General features: G+C 35.4%; 1 protein-coding gene across 7 annotated transcripts in view; it reads left to right on the top strand.

Annotated features, from left to right (window-relative positions):
- The window catches only part of NAA16 (N-alpha-acetyltransferase 16, NatA auxiliary subunit), a 66,936-nt gene extending 53,511 nt beyond the window's left edge, over nt 1-13,425 (top strand). For 5 of the 7 annotated variants that reach the window (XM_047080371.1, XM_047080369.1, XM_047080370.1 and 2 more), the window contains 7 exons: nt 2,872-3,085; nt 4,166-4,359; nt 5,568-5,676; nt 6,112-6,210; nt 6,538-6,681; nt 10,281-10,378; nt 11,999-13,425. In XM_047080371.1, the coding sequence (XP_046936327.1) occupies nt 2,872-3,085; nt 4,166-4,359; nt 5,568-5,676; nt 6,112-6,210; nt 6,538-6,681; nt 10,281-10,378; nt 11,999-12,196 (1,056 nt within the window). In that variant the 3' untranslated portion in view covers nt 12,197-13,425. Of the gene's footprint in view, nt 1-2,871; nt 3,086-4,165; nt 4,360-5,567; nt 5,677-6,111; nt 6,211-6,537; nt 6,682-6,820; nt 7,865-10,280; nt 10,379-11,998 lie in introns of those variants that run through there. The other 2 variants (XM_047080374.1, XM_047080372.1) reach the window with 2 other exon arrangements.
- The last annotated feature ends 2,753 nt before the right edge of the window (nt 13,426-16,178 follow it).

The following is a 16,178-nucleotide window of genomic DNA, read 5'->3' as shown; positions in this document are numbered from 1 at the left end:
TTTCCCAGGGATTAGATTCTCATTTTAGTATGCTGATTTATGTCTGAAATGGATCAGTAATACATATTTCTAAAACTTTATGATAAGATCTAGGATTTCTGATAGATCAGAACCATAGGCAGTTCATAACTTTATCTTCTAGCGTATCTTAACCTTTATCTAGTTGTTGTGTGCTTTATAATAACGGATTTTCTATAATGGGGGTAGAGTTGCTTACTACCCTAGTTCGTCTAATTATTATTATTATTTTTCAAATCAGAGGTTTTTGTTGCCTTTCTGTATATGACCTTTTGTTGGGCTCCTCCAGGGTTGCCGAGAAGTAAGGGGGTGGGGGAATCTGGGTAAGAAGAGAGGGACTAATACGGAATTCCTAAAGGAAACCGTGCTCTTAGGCCACGAATAGCATTTCTTTATTCTCTACTGACTCGTCTTATTTTGATTCAAGCCTAATTTTGACAAATTAAGCAATTCCTGCCCCCTCCCCCCAAAGAACTAGTAATTTATGATGAGGGGAAAATGGAGTTAAGAGTGTGAGCTGTCTATTAAAATTTGGTTACCTGGTTTCTGCAGGAAAGTATGGGGAAGCTAACGTCACCTGTTTGTGTCATCTAGCTTATATTTATGTTTTATCAATCTAGAGACTTAAAAATTACCCCAAGATACTGTAAGGGAGATCTTTGTGGGGATGGAATAGTTCTGTGTCTTGATTGTGGTGGTGATTACACGAATCTACACATGTGATAAAATCACATTAGAACTATATACCCACATTGTATCAATGTCAGGTTTTTGATTTTGTTCTCACACTATAATTCTGGAGGATATAACTCTTAGGAGGAAATTGAGAGACCAGCGTACAGGGTATCTCTGCACTACCTTTGTAACTTCTTATGTATCTATAGTTGAAAATAAAAAATTAAAAAAAAAAAAAGAAAATCAAGCTAAGATTATTTAGTTGTTTCTTAAAAGGATTCTACAATATAGCGTTTCTTCCCAAAGCAAAATTATTTTGTTATTGTCCTACTTTTTCAATTAACTCTGGCCATATCCTGTCCACAACTATGAGCTTACTATAGAGTGATCAACATCCAGGTTTGCCCGGGGCAAAGCGTATTCTTAAGACACTGGACTTTCTTTGGAAAAACTGAGAAAGCCCCAGGCTAGCCAGGATAAGTTGGTTACCCTATATATGGAAGACTAACTGGAGAGAGGCAGCCTGTGGGCTGTTACTGATAAAGAGGCGGCTTAAATGTTTGTGGTTCTCTACTGCTCCCTCTAAGACTTGACCTAGAATATACGTCTACTAAAGCTGCTAGAGTATCTCTTAAAACTTGTGTCTGCCTTTTACACATAAATGTTTCTTAACTTAAAAAAAGGTCCTGTAATCTCTTAGATGTTATCATCTCATTATGTATTCCTTGATGTGGGGCACTGCCATTTTTCCTCAGTTGTATTGAATTTTAAGATTTGGTGCTAGACATAACTTGATTTATATTAACCACGAACAGCTTTATGAAACCTGTAATCCTTTGATAAAAAAACAAGTTTATGTTGATACTTATGAATTGATTTGTCTTATTGATGGGAGGAGTGCAATTTTCAAATATAGCACATTAAAGCATGATTCTTGAAGTTATAAACTAATGTTGAATGTTTATTTTTTCCCATTTTTTCCCCTCCACACTGTGTACTTTTATACTTCTTACCTTAGAATTCTTCCCTTAAAGTCTCAGGTACTTAATGTCATTCTGTGTGTAGTGTATTTCTAATTACCAACACAAATAAAATTATGAAATGATGTGGACAGTTGCTAATGTGTCTTCTGCACAGTGAGTTAGTACTTAGGCCCCCAGGACAGAGGGGAGATGAAGTAGCAGAAGAGCTTAATTTGTATTCATGTATTGAATCATTCATTTTTGTGTATATTTTTGGAGAAGCTAAAATAGGGGAATAGAAAGAAGATGGAGGCAGAGAGGCATATAGGAAAGAAAACAAAAATATCAGTTGTTTTGAATTGTTAGTCATCTCCTTGCCATGTAAGGAATTAGTTCTTTAACTTTTTGGGCCATGAACCCTTTGGGAATTGGATGAAAGCCTTGAACTCTCTGCTTAGGACAATGTTATTATGCTTATTTATACATAGACTCTAGTTTAGGAACCATTGCTAAAATGGAATGTTGGTAGAATGGGAGTTTATTGAATGAGAAAAAGCTAGAATGCTCTGTGTTCAATGAAATTTTTAAACTATCTTATTTGATCACTTAACAACCTTATGAAATTGGCTATGTGGATTTCTTTATTCCTACCTAATTTAAATAATTGAAGCTGTAGGAAATTAAGAGGTCACATGCCTGATAAGCATTTTCTCTCTTGAGTTAGCAAAAACTGTGCTTATTGAATGTTAGGCCTGTGCCATGCAGTAGGGATAGAGATGACAGGGCTTGTCCTCGAAGTTGAGTAGAACAGTCTGATTTGTAAACATTTAATGTGAACCTGTGTATATTTGACCTTCATTCAGAGCTCCGTTTAACTCTGCCTTGCTCATTTTGGGGGAATATGGAGGAGAAATATTTCACTAAAACAAAATTATCAATATGAACTGATTTCAAGGTTAAAAAAAATCTGATTATCTGACTTATTACACAGAAATTGAGTGTCGTCACAAAAAGTGATACAGGGAATGGCCAAGTAACAGAAACTTAAGTTGAATGCAAAGAATAATTTGATGTTCTTTGTAGTGTTGAACAGTGGAGAGGGGCAACTAAGTGTAATTGTGACTGTTAACATTGTATTTGGGGTTTTTTATGATTTTCTTTCAAAAAATTGACATCACTGACATATATATGGGATAATTTTGTGTTTTTTTTGAAGCATTTTTTTGAGATAACCGATGATCAATTTGACTTCCATACATACTGCATGAGAAAGATGACCCTTCGTGCCTATGTTGACCTTTTGAGATTAGAAGATATACTCAGAAGACATGCCTTCTATTTCAAGGCTGCTAGATCAGCGATTGAAATATACTTGAAATTGTATGATAACCCCTTAACCAGTGAGAGCAAACAGCAAGAAATAAATTCAGGTAACTGAAAAGGAACTTGATGTAAAAGGATGGAAAAGAACACAAAATTTCAGAATGTCCTTAGCATAACAATACAGACAAAAGCGTTTTGTCAGATGGATGTGAAGACAGCATCAGGTAGCCTGTATGCCCCCAAAACAGTGCAGGGGATGGGGGGAGCTTAGAAAAAGTCAGCAGGATCATGCTCTGTAGCTAATAATTCTAAATAGCCCTAATTGGATGACTTGTGATCATTTTTATTTTTATTTTATTTTTTTATGTTTTTTAAATTTTTTAAGATTTTATTTTTTTTTAAGTAATGTCTACTTCCAACATGGGGCTTGAACTCACAGCCCTGAGATCAAGAGTCGCACGCTCCATTGACTGAGCCAGCCAGGTGCCCTGCAATCATTTTTATTTTTATCTTCAGTAAGGCCAATTAAGGAAAAATAGAAATGTCTGTGGACTGGGTTCTTTTTCTCTCTTTTTTTAAATTGTAAGTGAAAATAGCTTTGAGCCCCTTTGGGAAAAATACATGTTCTTACAGTTTCTAGTGCCTAGTTAATTGAAAATAATACTGCCAATGAGGATATCTGTACAGCTTTTTATTCACTAGAATGTTAGTATCTACAGATATTTGAGAGATAGTAACGTGGAGGCAAATTTCGGATCAGATCACAATTCTGTGTGTATGCATTGTCTCACTTGTCCTTGATATATTCCAAGAGGATAGCTGGTGTCATCACCCCCACTATGCGCAGATTGGGATTGAGACTCAGTGAGATGAAGTGATTTACCTAAATAAAGTCATTTAATCATGTTGGGAGGCAGAACTAAGCCATAATTGGTTAATTTTATTTTATTATTATTTATTTTTATTTATTTTTTTTAGAATCGGTTCATTTTAGTCAATGCAGTGTTTACCAGTTGCCTTTTGTGTGTCAGGTGTGTGATAGGTGGTGGCACTTCCTAAAAACCTCCATATCGTTGCCTCTTCCCCCTTTTCCCTTGTAAAAGCTGTACTCATACTGTGTATTGCAGAAGAATGTGAGGAACATGGAAACACTGACTTAGAATTTGTATTCATTTGGATGTTTGTAGAAAACTTGTCAGCCAAAGAGTTGAAGAAAATGCTTAGCAAGCAGAGAAGAGCTCAGAAAAAGGCTAAACTGGAAGAAGAGAGAAAGCATGCAGAAAGGGAACGTCAACAAAAAAATCAAAAGAAAAAAAGAGATGAAGAAGAAGAAGAAGGCAGTGGTCTCAAAGAAGAACTTATACCTGAAAAATTAGAAAGGGTGAGATAAATTTACTTTCTTTATTTGGTAGAATTGATGTTACTTGGTTCTGTTTTGGTCACGAACGTGTTTTAATTACATCTGTAGATCAGAAGCCGTTTGTAATATTTCAGGGTCATAATACTAGTCAGTTTTGAGTGATAATACGCAAATTTTGGTTAATGCAGATTATACGTAGAATTGTAGTTGTGGTAGGCAGCATAATGTCCCTTTAAATCTCTTCACATCCTAATCCCTGGAATTTGGGAATATGTTCCATTACATGGCAAAGGGGAATAAAGGTGGCAGATGGGATTTATGATTGTAATTAGCTGGCCTTCAAATAAGGAGGTTAGCTGGGGAGCCCAATGTAATCACAGTGGATCTTTAGAGTAGAGGGAGACAGGAGAGGGTTGGAGTCCTGTAAGGAGAACTCAGCCTGTTACTGGTTTTGAAGAGGGAACGAGGGAGCCACAAATGGAGATTGTGGGCAGCTTTGAGGAGCTGAAAGGGCCTTGAAACATACTCTCCCTTCGAACCTCCAAAAGGGAGGTGGTCCTGCTGGCACCTTGATTTTTAAGCCCAGCCAGACCCATGTTGGACTTCTGACCGACACACCTGCAAGATAATGAATAGGTGTTGTTTTATGAACACTAACTTGTTGGTAATGTGTTACAGGAGCAATATAATTATTACATCTGGAAACATTTTATATATATTGATATGTTTTAGCTACAAAGAGAAAGCACTTCGTGGCTGGGATTTTCTCAAAGTGTTGGTACTTATTTAGGGACCAGGTTTAGGGAAGTATTTAGTTTTCAGGTTTATTCACTATAGAATCTAGTGTAAGTATTTCAAATTTGTCATTTTTTCCAATCACACGATACAGTTATATTTGCCTCTTTACTATAGATGTTTGAAGAATAAGGGGCTATCAGTATTTGGTGTCCCATCTCCTTAAGCCTATGGAATAATTTCCTGTATTTTTTTGGATTTTTATGAGATTATAATGATTTTATAATCAGAAGAAACAATAGAGCCATATCCATTTTGAAATTACTATTTTGAATTTGTTTACAGATGATAGTTTTAAAATGTTTTCTTGCTTATTTCGTCATATAAAGAGAATGGTAAATTACTTTAGAGACATATTAATATGAGATTTTGGGGGAAACTGACTTGTGTAGCTGTTTTTAAATGTAATAATTTTCCTTTCTGTTTCAAAATAGATAGAAAATCCATTAGAAGAAGCTATCAAGTTCCTTATACCTCTTAAGAACCTTGTTGCTGATAACATTGACACTCATCTATTAGCATTTGAAATATATTTTAGAAAAGGTAATAGTTTGAATTCAGTTGTTAATCCTTACTTATATTGGTGACCATATTCAGCATAACCTTATCAAGTTAGATTGATTTTTGTTTCTTAAAGATCCATTTCAGCCTTCCACAAAAGGCTCCCAATCCCTTTTTCCTTTGCTACTCAAAACTTTTTGGGGTAACTAGTTAGAAGATTATGTTCAAATCCCTTTTAAGAAGAGTTTGAACAGTCATACAAATTGTTTACCTGAAGCAGTTCTACATGATTTCAAACTTTTCTTTAGAAAATAAAAGTTGTCTTTGATAACCAAAGTCTGCTTTGAATTTTACTTATGAATGTTATAGGAAAGGTAACATTTTGTTACTGGAATTTAAGTGAGGCTAAAATAAAGTGACTAAAATAACATACATAAATATTTGATGCTGTTACCTTTCCATGTTTTTCTGACACAGGGAAGTTTCTGTTAATGCTGCAGTCTGTCAAACGAGCTTTTGCCATCAACAGTAATAACCCATGGTTACATGAATGCTTAATTAAATTTTCTAAATCTGGTAAGTATGAAAAAAGGTAATATTTATGTAAAAGCAAGTATGACAGTTCAGAGGCCTCTCATTAAGCTGGACATTAAAGAGATTTGCAATAATGTAAAGCAAGGAAAGGATAATATTTATGGTATGTTTATAAATTAAACATGCTAGCAAAGATATGTTAGAAATTAGTGCATTTTTAAGCTGGCATATATTTAGTATTCCAAAGGAGCAATATTTTTACTGTGTGAAATGTATCAAGCTTAATAACAAATATAAATGTATTTCCATTGATTTTGTTTCAAAGGATAGATTAAAAATTTTTTTAATTCCAAATGTTTGTTTTTATAGTGTCTAATCATAGTAATCTTCCAGACATTGTGAGTAAAGTTCTATCTCAAGAAATGCAGAAAATATTTGTCAACAAGGATTTGGAAAGTTTTAATGAGGATTTTCTCAGACACAATGCTACCTCTCTTCAGCATCTACTTTCAGGTTGGTATTGGACTCCCAGGGGTAAAACAGTTCTGGAAAGGGTTAGAATGTGGTGAAAATAAAAGTTTGGAAAGATGTTCAACCTCACAAGTTATCCTAGCAGTAGAAATGAACACAATACCATTTTTGATCTTTCCAGTTAAGGAAGGTCTGTTTGTTTGGAAAAAGGAGACGGAAGTACGGTAAAGATGTGGTGGGTAAGCACTCTTGTATCTCGCTGCTGTGAATGTAAACTGGCCCGGCCATTTAGGAAAGCAACCTGTCCTCTTATGAGGAGCGTCACATTATCTGTGATTTTCGCTGCCATCATACTTTTGTAAATAATTTTAAAGAATTAATCCAAAGCAGAGATAGAGCTTTAAGCGCAAAGACGTTAACTGAAATGCTGTAAGTGTGGGGAAAAGAATGGAAACAAAGTTGATGTATGTCTGATAGTAGGGGAAATAGTAGCAGGTTTGTAGTGGAATGGAAAACCCAGCAGTCCTGTAAAGGGATGTTAATTTGGATGATTTGTAATAATGGGGGTAAATAATTTCATAACACGTACACAGAAGTAACATACAATATAATTTCAACTGTGTAAAAAAAAATACATGAAGGCTGAAAAGAAATACATATGAAAGCTTTAATGGTTGCCTTTGTGTGTTGTGGTTATGAGTGATTTATTTTTTCTTGTGTTTTTATTACTTGCCATATTTTATATTTTGAGGATTTACTTATATCCTGCCTGTACAGAAGGATTTTAGGGAGTTTATTCAATTTCATAAAATGACAAAATGGCGTGGATGGACAAGATGGTAAACTGGACAAAAGATTGTGGACAAGGAATTGGAGACAAAATGAAGTACATAATATAGTTAACTAAGCTCCTACGTTAAGCATATATTTAAGTATTTTAATTTAAGCTTTCTTGTTCTAAAGGGAAACTTCTTCATTCTGATGTCTATGGGAAAAAAAGTTAATTCCTGTGAAAAATTACAACTTCTTGGTACAAAGGGAAATAAGAACTTCTCCTCAAGAACACAGGATAATGGACAAAAACATTTCTTTATTGTTTTTAGGGAAATACCTTCCCAAATATTACGTGAAATTCTAAGGAAAAGTTAAATTTTGCCACATAAAAGTTAAAACACCATTAAAAAAAAGTCAAAAGACCAGGCTGGCTGGCTCAGTGGGTAGAGCATGCAACTCTTGATTTTGGGTTGTGAGTTCTTAGCCCCATGTTGGGGTTAGAGGTTACTTAATAAATAAAACATAAAAAAAGAAAGAAAGTCAAAAGGCCAATTGGAAAAAAAATATTTACAGATATGTAACTAATAAAAGGCTAATAATATATGTAGAGTTCTTATAGATTAGCAATAAAAAATATAAATTGATTAAAGGCCAGTAGAAAAATGAGCATAGAACATGGACCAGGAGATACCGTTATAGAGAAAGAGGTTATTAATTGAATGAATACTGGTTGCCTCCATTCTGAAAGGGAAGGAACACGTCTCTCTTGGTCACTTGTGTACCCAGTGCCCAGCAAAGGGTCTTATTTAGAGACACCATACGTTGTGGTGTTTCTGACCAGAAGTATCCCCTTTCCCCCCTCCCTGGCCTTGACCCCTCTGCCTGTACCTCCCCATCCCAGTCCTGACACACTGGTTGGCACTGTCTGATGTGCTGTCCTGGGAGCCCCTGAGGGCAAGGCTTGGAGCTGTCTTGGTCTCTAATGTGTCTCCTACATTGTCCAGTATAGAGCCAGGCGTAGTAGCTTAGTGAATGGTGAATGAATGAGCCAGCTTGCTGTGAGCCTGCATCACTACCCAAACTGGTCATTATCCCATTACCCTAGCTGGAACTAATGGTGAAATTAAGCGCTTTGAGCCCATATACCCCAGGTGTGAAACAAAAGTCTCCAAAATTTACAGGAGAAATGTAAACTGAATTTTACTGAAAAATAGCTTTAAAAATATGTTCTTTGTGAATATGCAAGCATTTTCTGGAAGATGTAGAAAGAACACAAATACATGGAGGTTAAATAAAATGGTAATAAACAATGAATGGGTCAACCAAGAAATCAAAGAGGAAATAAAAAAAATACATGGAAAAAAATGAAAATGAAAATGAAAACACATAGTGCAAAATTTTGGGGATGCAGCAAAAGCTGTTCTAAGAGAGAAGTTGATAGCAACACAGGGCAACATCAAGAAGCAAGAAGACTGTCCAATAAACAACCTAATCTTAACATGTAAAGGAGACAGAAGAAGAGCAAACAAAGCACGAAGCTAGTAGAAGAAAATAATAAAGATTAGAGCAGAAATAAATGAAATAGAAGCTGAAAACCAATAGAACAGATCACTGACACCAGGAGCTGGTTCTTTGAAGAGATCAACAAAATTGATAAACCTTTAGCCAGACTCAAAAAAAAAAAAAAAAAAAAAAAAAGGAAAAAGGACTCAAAATCAGAAGTAAAAGAGGAGAAATAACAACCGAGTCCCTAGAAATAAAAAGGACTGTAAGAGAATACTATGAAAAGACACATGCCAACCAACTGGACAACTTACAAGAAATGGACAAATTCCTAGAAACGTATAACCTCCTAATACTGAATCCAGAAAAAACAGAAAATGTGAACAAACTAATTACCCAGTAATGATACTGAATCAGTAATCAAAAAATTCCCAACAAACAAAAGTCCAGGACCAGGCGACTTCAAACATTTAAAGAGGAGTTAATACCTATTCTTCTCAAACTATTCCCAAAAACAGAAGAGGAAGAAAAACTTCCAGATTCATTCTATGAGGCCAGCATTACCCTATACTAAAACCAGATAAAGACATAAAACAAAAAACTACAGGCCAATATCCCTGATGAACATACTTGTAACAGTCCTCAACAAAATATTAGCAAACCATGTCCAACAATACATTAAAAATTCATTCACCATGATCAAGTGGGATTTCTTCCTGGCTTGCAAGGATGGTTCACTATTTATAAATCAGTCTGTGCGATACATCACATCAGTAAGAGAGAAAGGATAAAAACCATATGATCATTTCAGTAGATGCAGAAAAATTACATAGGAATAAGGATTTAAAAAAAGCTTTAAAAAATACTTACTTTCTTTGTGAACATGCAACCATTTTCCTTTTGTCCCTCCACCACACTTCTCTGTGACAGTAATTTGTTCCTTAGATGTACTACTTTAGCGTATCATCTTAAAAAAATTATTTTAGCTGAAATGTCGATTGATACTACAGGGCAGCCCATATTTATATTTCCAGTTATAGTGTTTCTTTGGGGAAGGATCGGTTGTTAAATCTGGTCTCCTGGTAAATGTTTAACAACCATCTCTTTGTGACAGAAGCCCTGCTTTGTAGTGTTTTGCCATTTACAAGCACTCCCATTGTGGTGCCAGGCTGTCAAGAGGATGCCATTAAATTGGGAGTTGGGAAGAGACACTGTACCTGGCTCACAAGTTCTGGTAGGAGGCAGCTCCAACTCACTGCTGACTTTAAGTCACTGGAACCAGATTTTAAGCCACTGGTTAATGTCAATCAAATCAATTGTAAGATATAGGAGTTTGCTCATTTTGTAGTGTCTTGGTATTTCAGGTGCTAAAATGATGTATTTTCTGGACAAGTCAAGGCAAGAAAAAGCAATTGCTATTGCCACTAGACTGGATGAAACTATAAAAGATAAAAATGTAAAGGTAAGATTTTTCAGAATAAGTTTTACAAGTTGATGGATACTGAGTGATCTGGCAAAATGTGTGTCTTTACAACCTAATTCTTCTTTTTTTTTAATTTTTTTTTTCAACATTTATTTATTTTTGGGACAGAGAGAGACAGAGCATGAACGGGGGAGGGGCAGAGAGAGAGGGAGACACAGAATCGGAAACAGGCTCCAGGCTCTGAGCCATCAGCCCAGAGCCTGACGCGGGGCTCGAACTCCCGGACCGCGAGATCGTGACCTGGCTGAAGTCGGACGCTTAACCGACTGCGCCACCCAGGTGCCCCACAACCTAATTCTTAAGTGGGCCTTCAGAGTTGGGTCTGGATCTGGGTCACATTAGGCAAGTTTCCATTTCTTAGCTTCCTTTTCCTCATACGACGAGGGTGAAAATACAGGCATACCTGGGAGATACTGTGGGTTCTGCTCCAGACCACTGCAAATAAAGTGAATATCACACTAAAGTGAGTCAAATCAATGTTTTGGTTTTCCAGTGCCTATAAAAGTTCTGTTTGTACTGTACCGTAGTCTGTTAAGTATGCAAAAGTGTTATGTCTGAAAAACAATGTGCATACCTTAATTAAAAAAATAGTTTATTACGGTGCTCCTGGCTGGCTTAGTCAGTGAGGGTGTGACTCTTGATGTCAGGGTCATGAATTCAAGCCCCATGTTGGGTGTGGAGCCTACTTAATTTATTTTTTATTTTATTTTATTTTTTAATTTTTTTTTTCAACGTTTATTTATTTTTGGGACAGAGAGAGACAGAGCATGAACGGGGGAGGGGCAGAGAGAGAGGGAGACACAGAATCGGAAACAGGCTCCAGGCTCCGAGCCATCAGCCCAGAGCCCGACGCGGGGCTCGAACTCCCGGACCGCGAGATCGTGACCTGGCTGAAGTCGGACGCTTAACCGACTGCGCCACCCAGGCGCCCCGGAGCCTACTTAATTTAAAAAAAGAAACCTGTTACTAAAAAATACTAACCATCATCTGAGCTTTCAGCGAGTCATAATCACTGATCACAGATCATCATAACAAATATAATAATAATGAATAAGCTTGAAATATTTGCAAGAATTGCCAAAATGTGACATAGAGACACAAAGTGAGCAAATGCTGTTGGAAAAATGGTACTGATAGACTCGCTCAGTGTAGGGTTGCTACACAGTATCTGCAAAGCACAGCAGAGCGGGCACAATAACACGAGGTGTCTGTACTACTGACCTCATGTACTTGATTTAAGGGTTAATTGAGATGATAAACTGTGAAGGGCTTAGCACCTGTCTGGCACACAGTAAACACTCAGTACATGGGAACTATTGATTGTTGTTAATAAAGGATATTTCCAGTTTAGTGATTAGGTTCAGAGATTCACTTTTTCAAGTATTAGAAGCATATCGCTTTTTTAAGGCTCTGTCGATTTGATTTCTAAAGTGTTCCTGTTTTGAGGTGATTTCTTACTGTGCGTAGCAAGAAGTTCTTTTACACTGAGGCCACACCAGTTTTCTTTTGCTTAATTAACAAATTGCATCTTTTGATTAAAGTGATGGTTAACCAACATTTTCTCTTAAAAATAATTTTTATTTTCCCCTTTCCTAATAGACTTTAATAAAGGTTTCTGAGGCACTGCTTGATGGCAGCTTTGGGAATTGTAATTCCCAGTATGAAGAATACAGGATGGCCTGTCATAACCTGCTTCCTTTTACTTCCGCTTTCCTGCCCGTTGTGAATGAGGTCGACAGTCACAATGTGGCACTAAACCACACAGCTAACTATGATGTCTTGGCAAATGAGATTTGAAATCCCACAGAAGGTTGACTCCTGTAAGACTCAGAGCTGAATTCAGATCAGGGTTTCTTTTTCAGGGTGTATTTTAATATAGATATGAAATGAAATAATTGGATAGAATTTTTTTTTTTTGGATAGAATTTTTAAATGGAGTATTCTGTAAGCTTATTTTATTCTTTATCTGACTCTGCCAATTTACATAAACATCTGTTAAAAATTACCTGTTTATACTTGTACAGTTTTCTTAAACTTTCAGATTATCAGCATTGTGATGGGTGCTGTCACTTCTGTATCATAAATATAATTTCTTACTAAGCTAAGTTGTATACAGCCCCACTGTATTATTTTCTTTAGATGCTGGTTTCAGAAACTATGTTTTGATCTCTTACTGGTTTGTTGTATTTGTTTTTTGCTTGCCTTTTAATTAAAGCATGTCAGTTATAAAGTGTTAACTGTTAAAAACAATATGGAACTTTTTTTGGCAGACGCTGGGGTTTATTTTAAAATTTATTTCAGTTTGCCCTTCCTTCCACCTTAATTTTTTTCATGATTTACCACTTCTTTTTTAGTATCCATGAAAATGATACTTTCTATTGAGAGAGGGTACTCCAGTTTTATGCAGATGATTCAGAATGTGGGGGTTGGTTTGCTTCTTAATCATGGAAATTCACTGGTAAGTTTGTTGCATATCTCTAGACCAGTCTTTTAAAGACTCCCGGGTAAGACTTATGCTTCCTTGACTAAATTGCTTGCGTGTCAACAAGTATTTGATATCTGAACAGTGTGCTTCGAGGGAGCATAATAGGGAAGAATGCAAATGACAAGGAAACATTCGTTCTTACTCTTACAGCCAGGCATTGACTATTAAATGTTTTTGTATCAGCAAAATGAGAATTTAAAACTCTTGTTAGTTTAATTATTAAAACATGGTTCAGCAATATTTTTGGGGGAGGGGGTAAAGGTTTTCTGTCTGTACAGAAAACAATAATGGAATCATTCAGTAGATTTCTTTCAGAATTGTGTAAATATGTCTAATATTAATACTTCCCTTTGAGGCAAATACAAATTCAAAAAGGGAGATTTTATTTAGAGAAGCCATTCTAATTAAAATGATTTTCCTTCACTCTAAGCTGTTTAGATTCATAATTGTTAAGAGAAAAAAAAACTCACTGTAAAATAATGCCAACCTATATATGCTGTAATAAATTATTTTGTACACAGTTGCTTATTTGTATTTGTGTTATTACTTCACACAAAATATTTTTGCAAAATGTTTTTCCTTTTTCTTTGAGGGAATAAAAAATCATCTTAATTTTTACAAGTTTTTAAAAAGAAAGTTGGTTATTAAAGAATAAGCACCTACCAATAAACTCTGGTGCCACAGCAGCTTGACTTCTTTTTTAGTGTTTTAATAATTTTAGAACTAGGTAACCTTTGTCGCTAAATAATCCTGGCAAATCTGTAATGTGTTATGTTACTTTCAGCAAGAAGCCACTTGCATAGAGATTCCTGTTAATTGTAATTAATGTGGAATTTGTGCTGCAGTGGCAGTCTTTAAATTTTTTCTTTATTTTTATTTTTTTCAGCAGCAGCAGCAGCAGCAGCAGTCTTTTAAAAAGTATTCCATTGGGATAATTTAGGGTTTCTGAGAATTACTGGGTGGATACACTTGAAATGTGAGGAGTCAGGTTCAAGGTATGGAAGGCAGGATACAGGGTGAAATCTAGTCAGCGGATAGAGGTTGTATCTGTTCTCGCTACTCCCATCCCACTTTGAGTGTAAACATTAAATAATCCTGGGATATGGTTGGGGATCCTTCTTAGTTAAGGGAGGCAAGGGTGTGTCATGTCCCACACCCCCCCCCCCACCTCTTATCTCCACCCTGCCTGCCTCCGACCTTGGCAGATTGCCCTTTACAGTTCAGAAAGCTGAAGGACAGGCATCTGAGACCCAAATACTTAGAGAAGTGTCTAGTCTCAAGAGAAAAGTGAGAAGTCCTTTGTCTTGGGTGAACCTGCCAAGTTTATCAGAACAGATAGGAACAGACACAGAGTCAAGGCATAATGTGGTAATTTAAGAATTTGGCTTCAAGTTTCTTGTGATTTCTTTCTTGAGGAACTGAATGAGTTTCATGGGCAAAGCCTAGAAGATAAAGAACCATAACTCAGTTTGTATTTATTGAACACCTATTATGTGTCACACTATTCTAGGTATGACATACACAGTAGTGAACAAAATTAAATCCTATTTTCATGGAGTTTTTTTTTTCTAGTGGGAGGAGAGAGAAACATATAGGATATGATATTAGGTAGTGATAATTACCATGAAGAATAATCAAGCACAGTATGAGAGTAGTGTTGATTATAGTGAAATTTTAGAATATCAGAGAAAAAGAACAGTCTCAAAGTTTACAGAGAAAAAAAGCAGATTATTCTCAAAGGAAAGAGAAGCAGATTTATGAAAGGCATCATTGAATATTGAAGAAAACATTCCCTCTGGATCTTTTGAAGAAAAATACCTTTGAATTTAAAATTTTATATCCAGCCAAATTAGTATTGGAATGCGACAGCATAAATATCCTCAAGTATACAGACCTCAGAAGATTTCCCCTTACCAATGTTATCACAAAAAATGCTTTAGGAGCAATATTAAAAGATACGAAATCTGGAAGATGCTACAAGAGATATGGAAGAAAAGTAATCAAGTATTTTTGTAAACTGTACTGTTATCGTTAGAGAAACTTTACAACTGTTAAAATTCTAGGCATTACTATCATGATTGGAGTTGGAGGTATTGACTAAGACATACAAGAGAGTTAAAATGCCTTTTTTTTTTTTTAATGTTGATTTTTGAGAAAGAGCATGAGCAGGGAGAGGGGCAGAGAGAGAGGGAGACACAGAATCCGAAACAAGCTCCAGGCTCTGAGGTGTCAGCACAGAGCCTGACAAGGGGCTTGAACCCATGAACCACGAGATCATGACCTGAGCCAAAGTCAGATGCTTAACTGATTGAGTCACCCAGGTGCCCCTATAATGCCTCTTGTTAAAAGGAAGTTACAGAGATTGAAAAGATTAAGAAATTGAGTAAACAAACATGAATTTGATTATAAAAACTACTGTAAGAATACAAATAAAATGTAAAACAAAAATGAGAAGTAACTCAGTTTGTCTAGTGGGAAGCAGAAAGAGTGAACAAAGAAAGATTACAGTAAATGGAAAATAAAGTGGCAGAAATTTGGATGTAGCACTGATTACAAGTAAATATGAATGGGTTAAATAACCAAATAGAAGATTCTGGTTGTATTAATCGTTTACAAGAGACACCTAAAAACAGAAAAATTTAAATAAAAGGATGGAAATAGACATAGCAGGCTAAAATGAACCAGAATAAGGTGGAATAGTAGTCCAAATAAGAGAATTTAATGCAAAATATAATGACAGAGACATTATTACACAGTTGGTCCCTGAATAACATGGGTTTGAACTGCATGGATCTGCTTATACATTGACTTGTTTTTATAAATACAGTATAGTACTGTAGAAGTATTTTATTTATGATTTTCTTAACATTTTCTTTTCTCTAGCTTTATTGTAGGAATACAATGTATAATATACAAAATATGTGTTAATCAATTTTTTGTCATTGGTAAGGCTTCTGGTCAACAGTAGGCTTAGCAGTTTTTGGATAGAAGTTATATATGTATTCTCAGGATTTTCAGCTGTGTAGGGGGTCAATACCATTAACCCCTGCATTGTCCAACTGTATATTGGTTTAAAAAATATGAATTGTTTTAAAAATGAATTTTTAATGCTGAAAATTAAACTGTAAAAAATTAATGGTAAAATGTTTAACTGTATGGTGATGATGTTAATTAAACATTGCAATTATATATATATATATATATATATATATATATATCTTGAATCATGTACACCTGAGACTAATATGTCAGTTTTATCTGGAAAAAAATACTAAGTACATATCTATTAATTAA

This window comes from Lynx rufus, unplaced genomic scaffold, assembly GCF_022079265.1.
Source record: "Lynx rufus isolate CCGP_SWC_20201006 ecotype Redwood Valley unplaced genomic scaffold, mLynRuf1.p SCAF_1, whole genome shotgun sequence".
NCBI classification, from domain to species: Eukaryota; Metazoa; Chordata; class Mammalia; order Carnivora; family Felidae; genus Lynx; species Lynx rufus.
The sequence above is the reverse complement of the archived record's forward strand: the minus strand, read 5'-3'. Positions and strand labels throughout refer to the sequence as shown.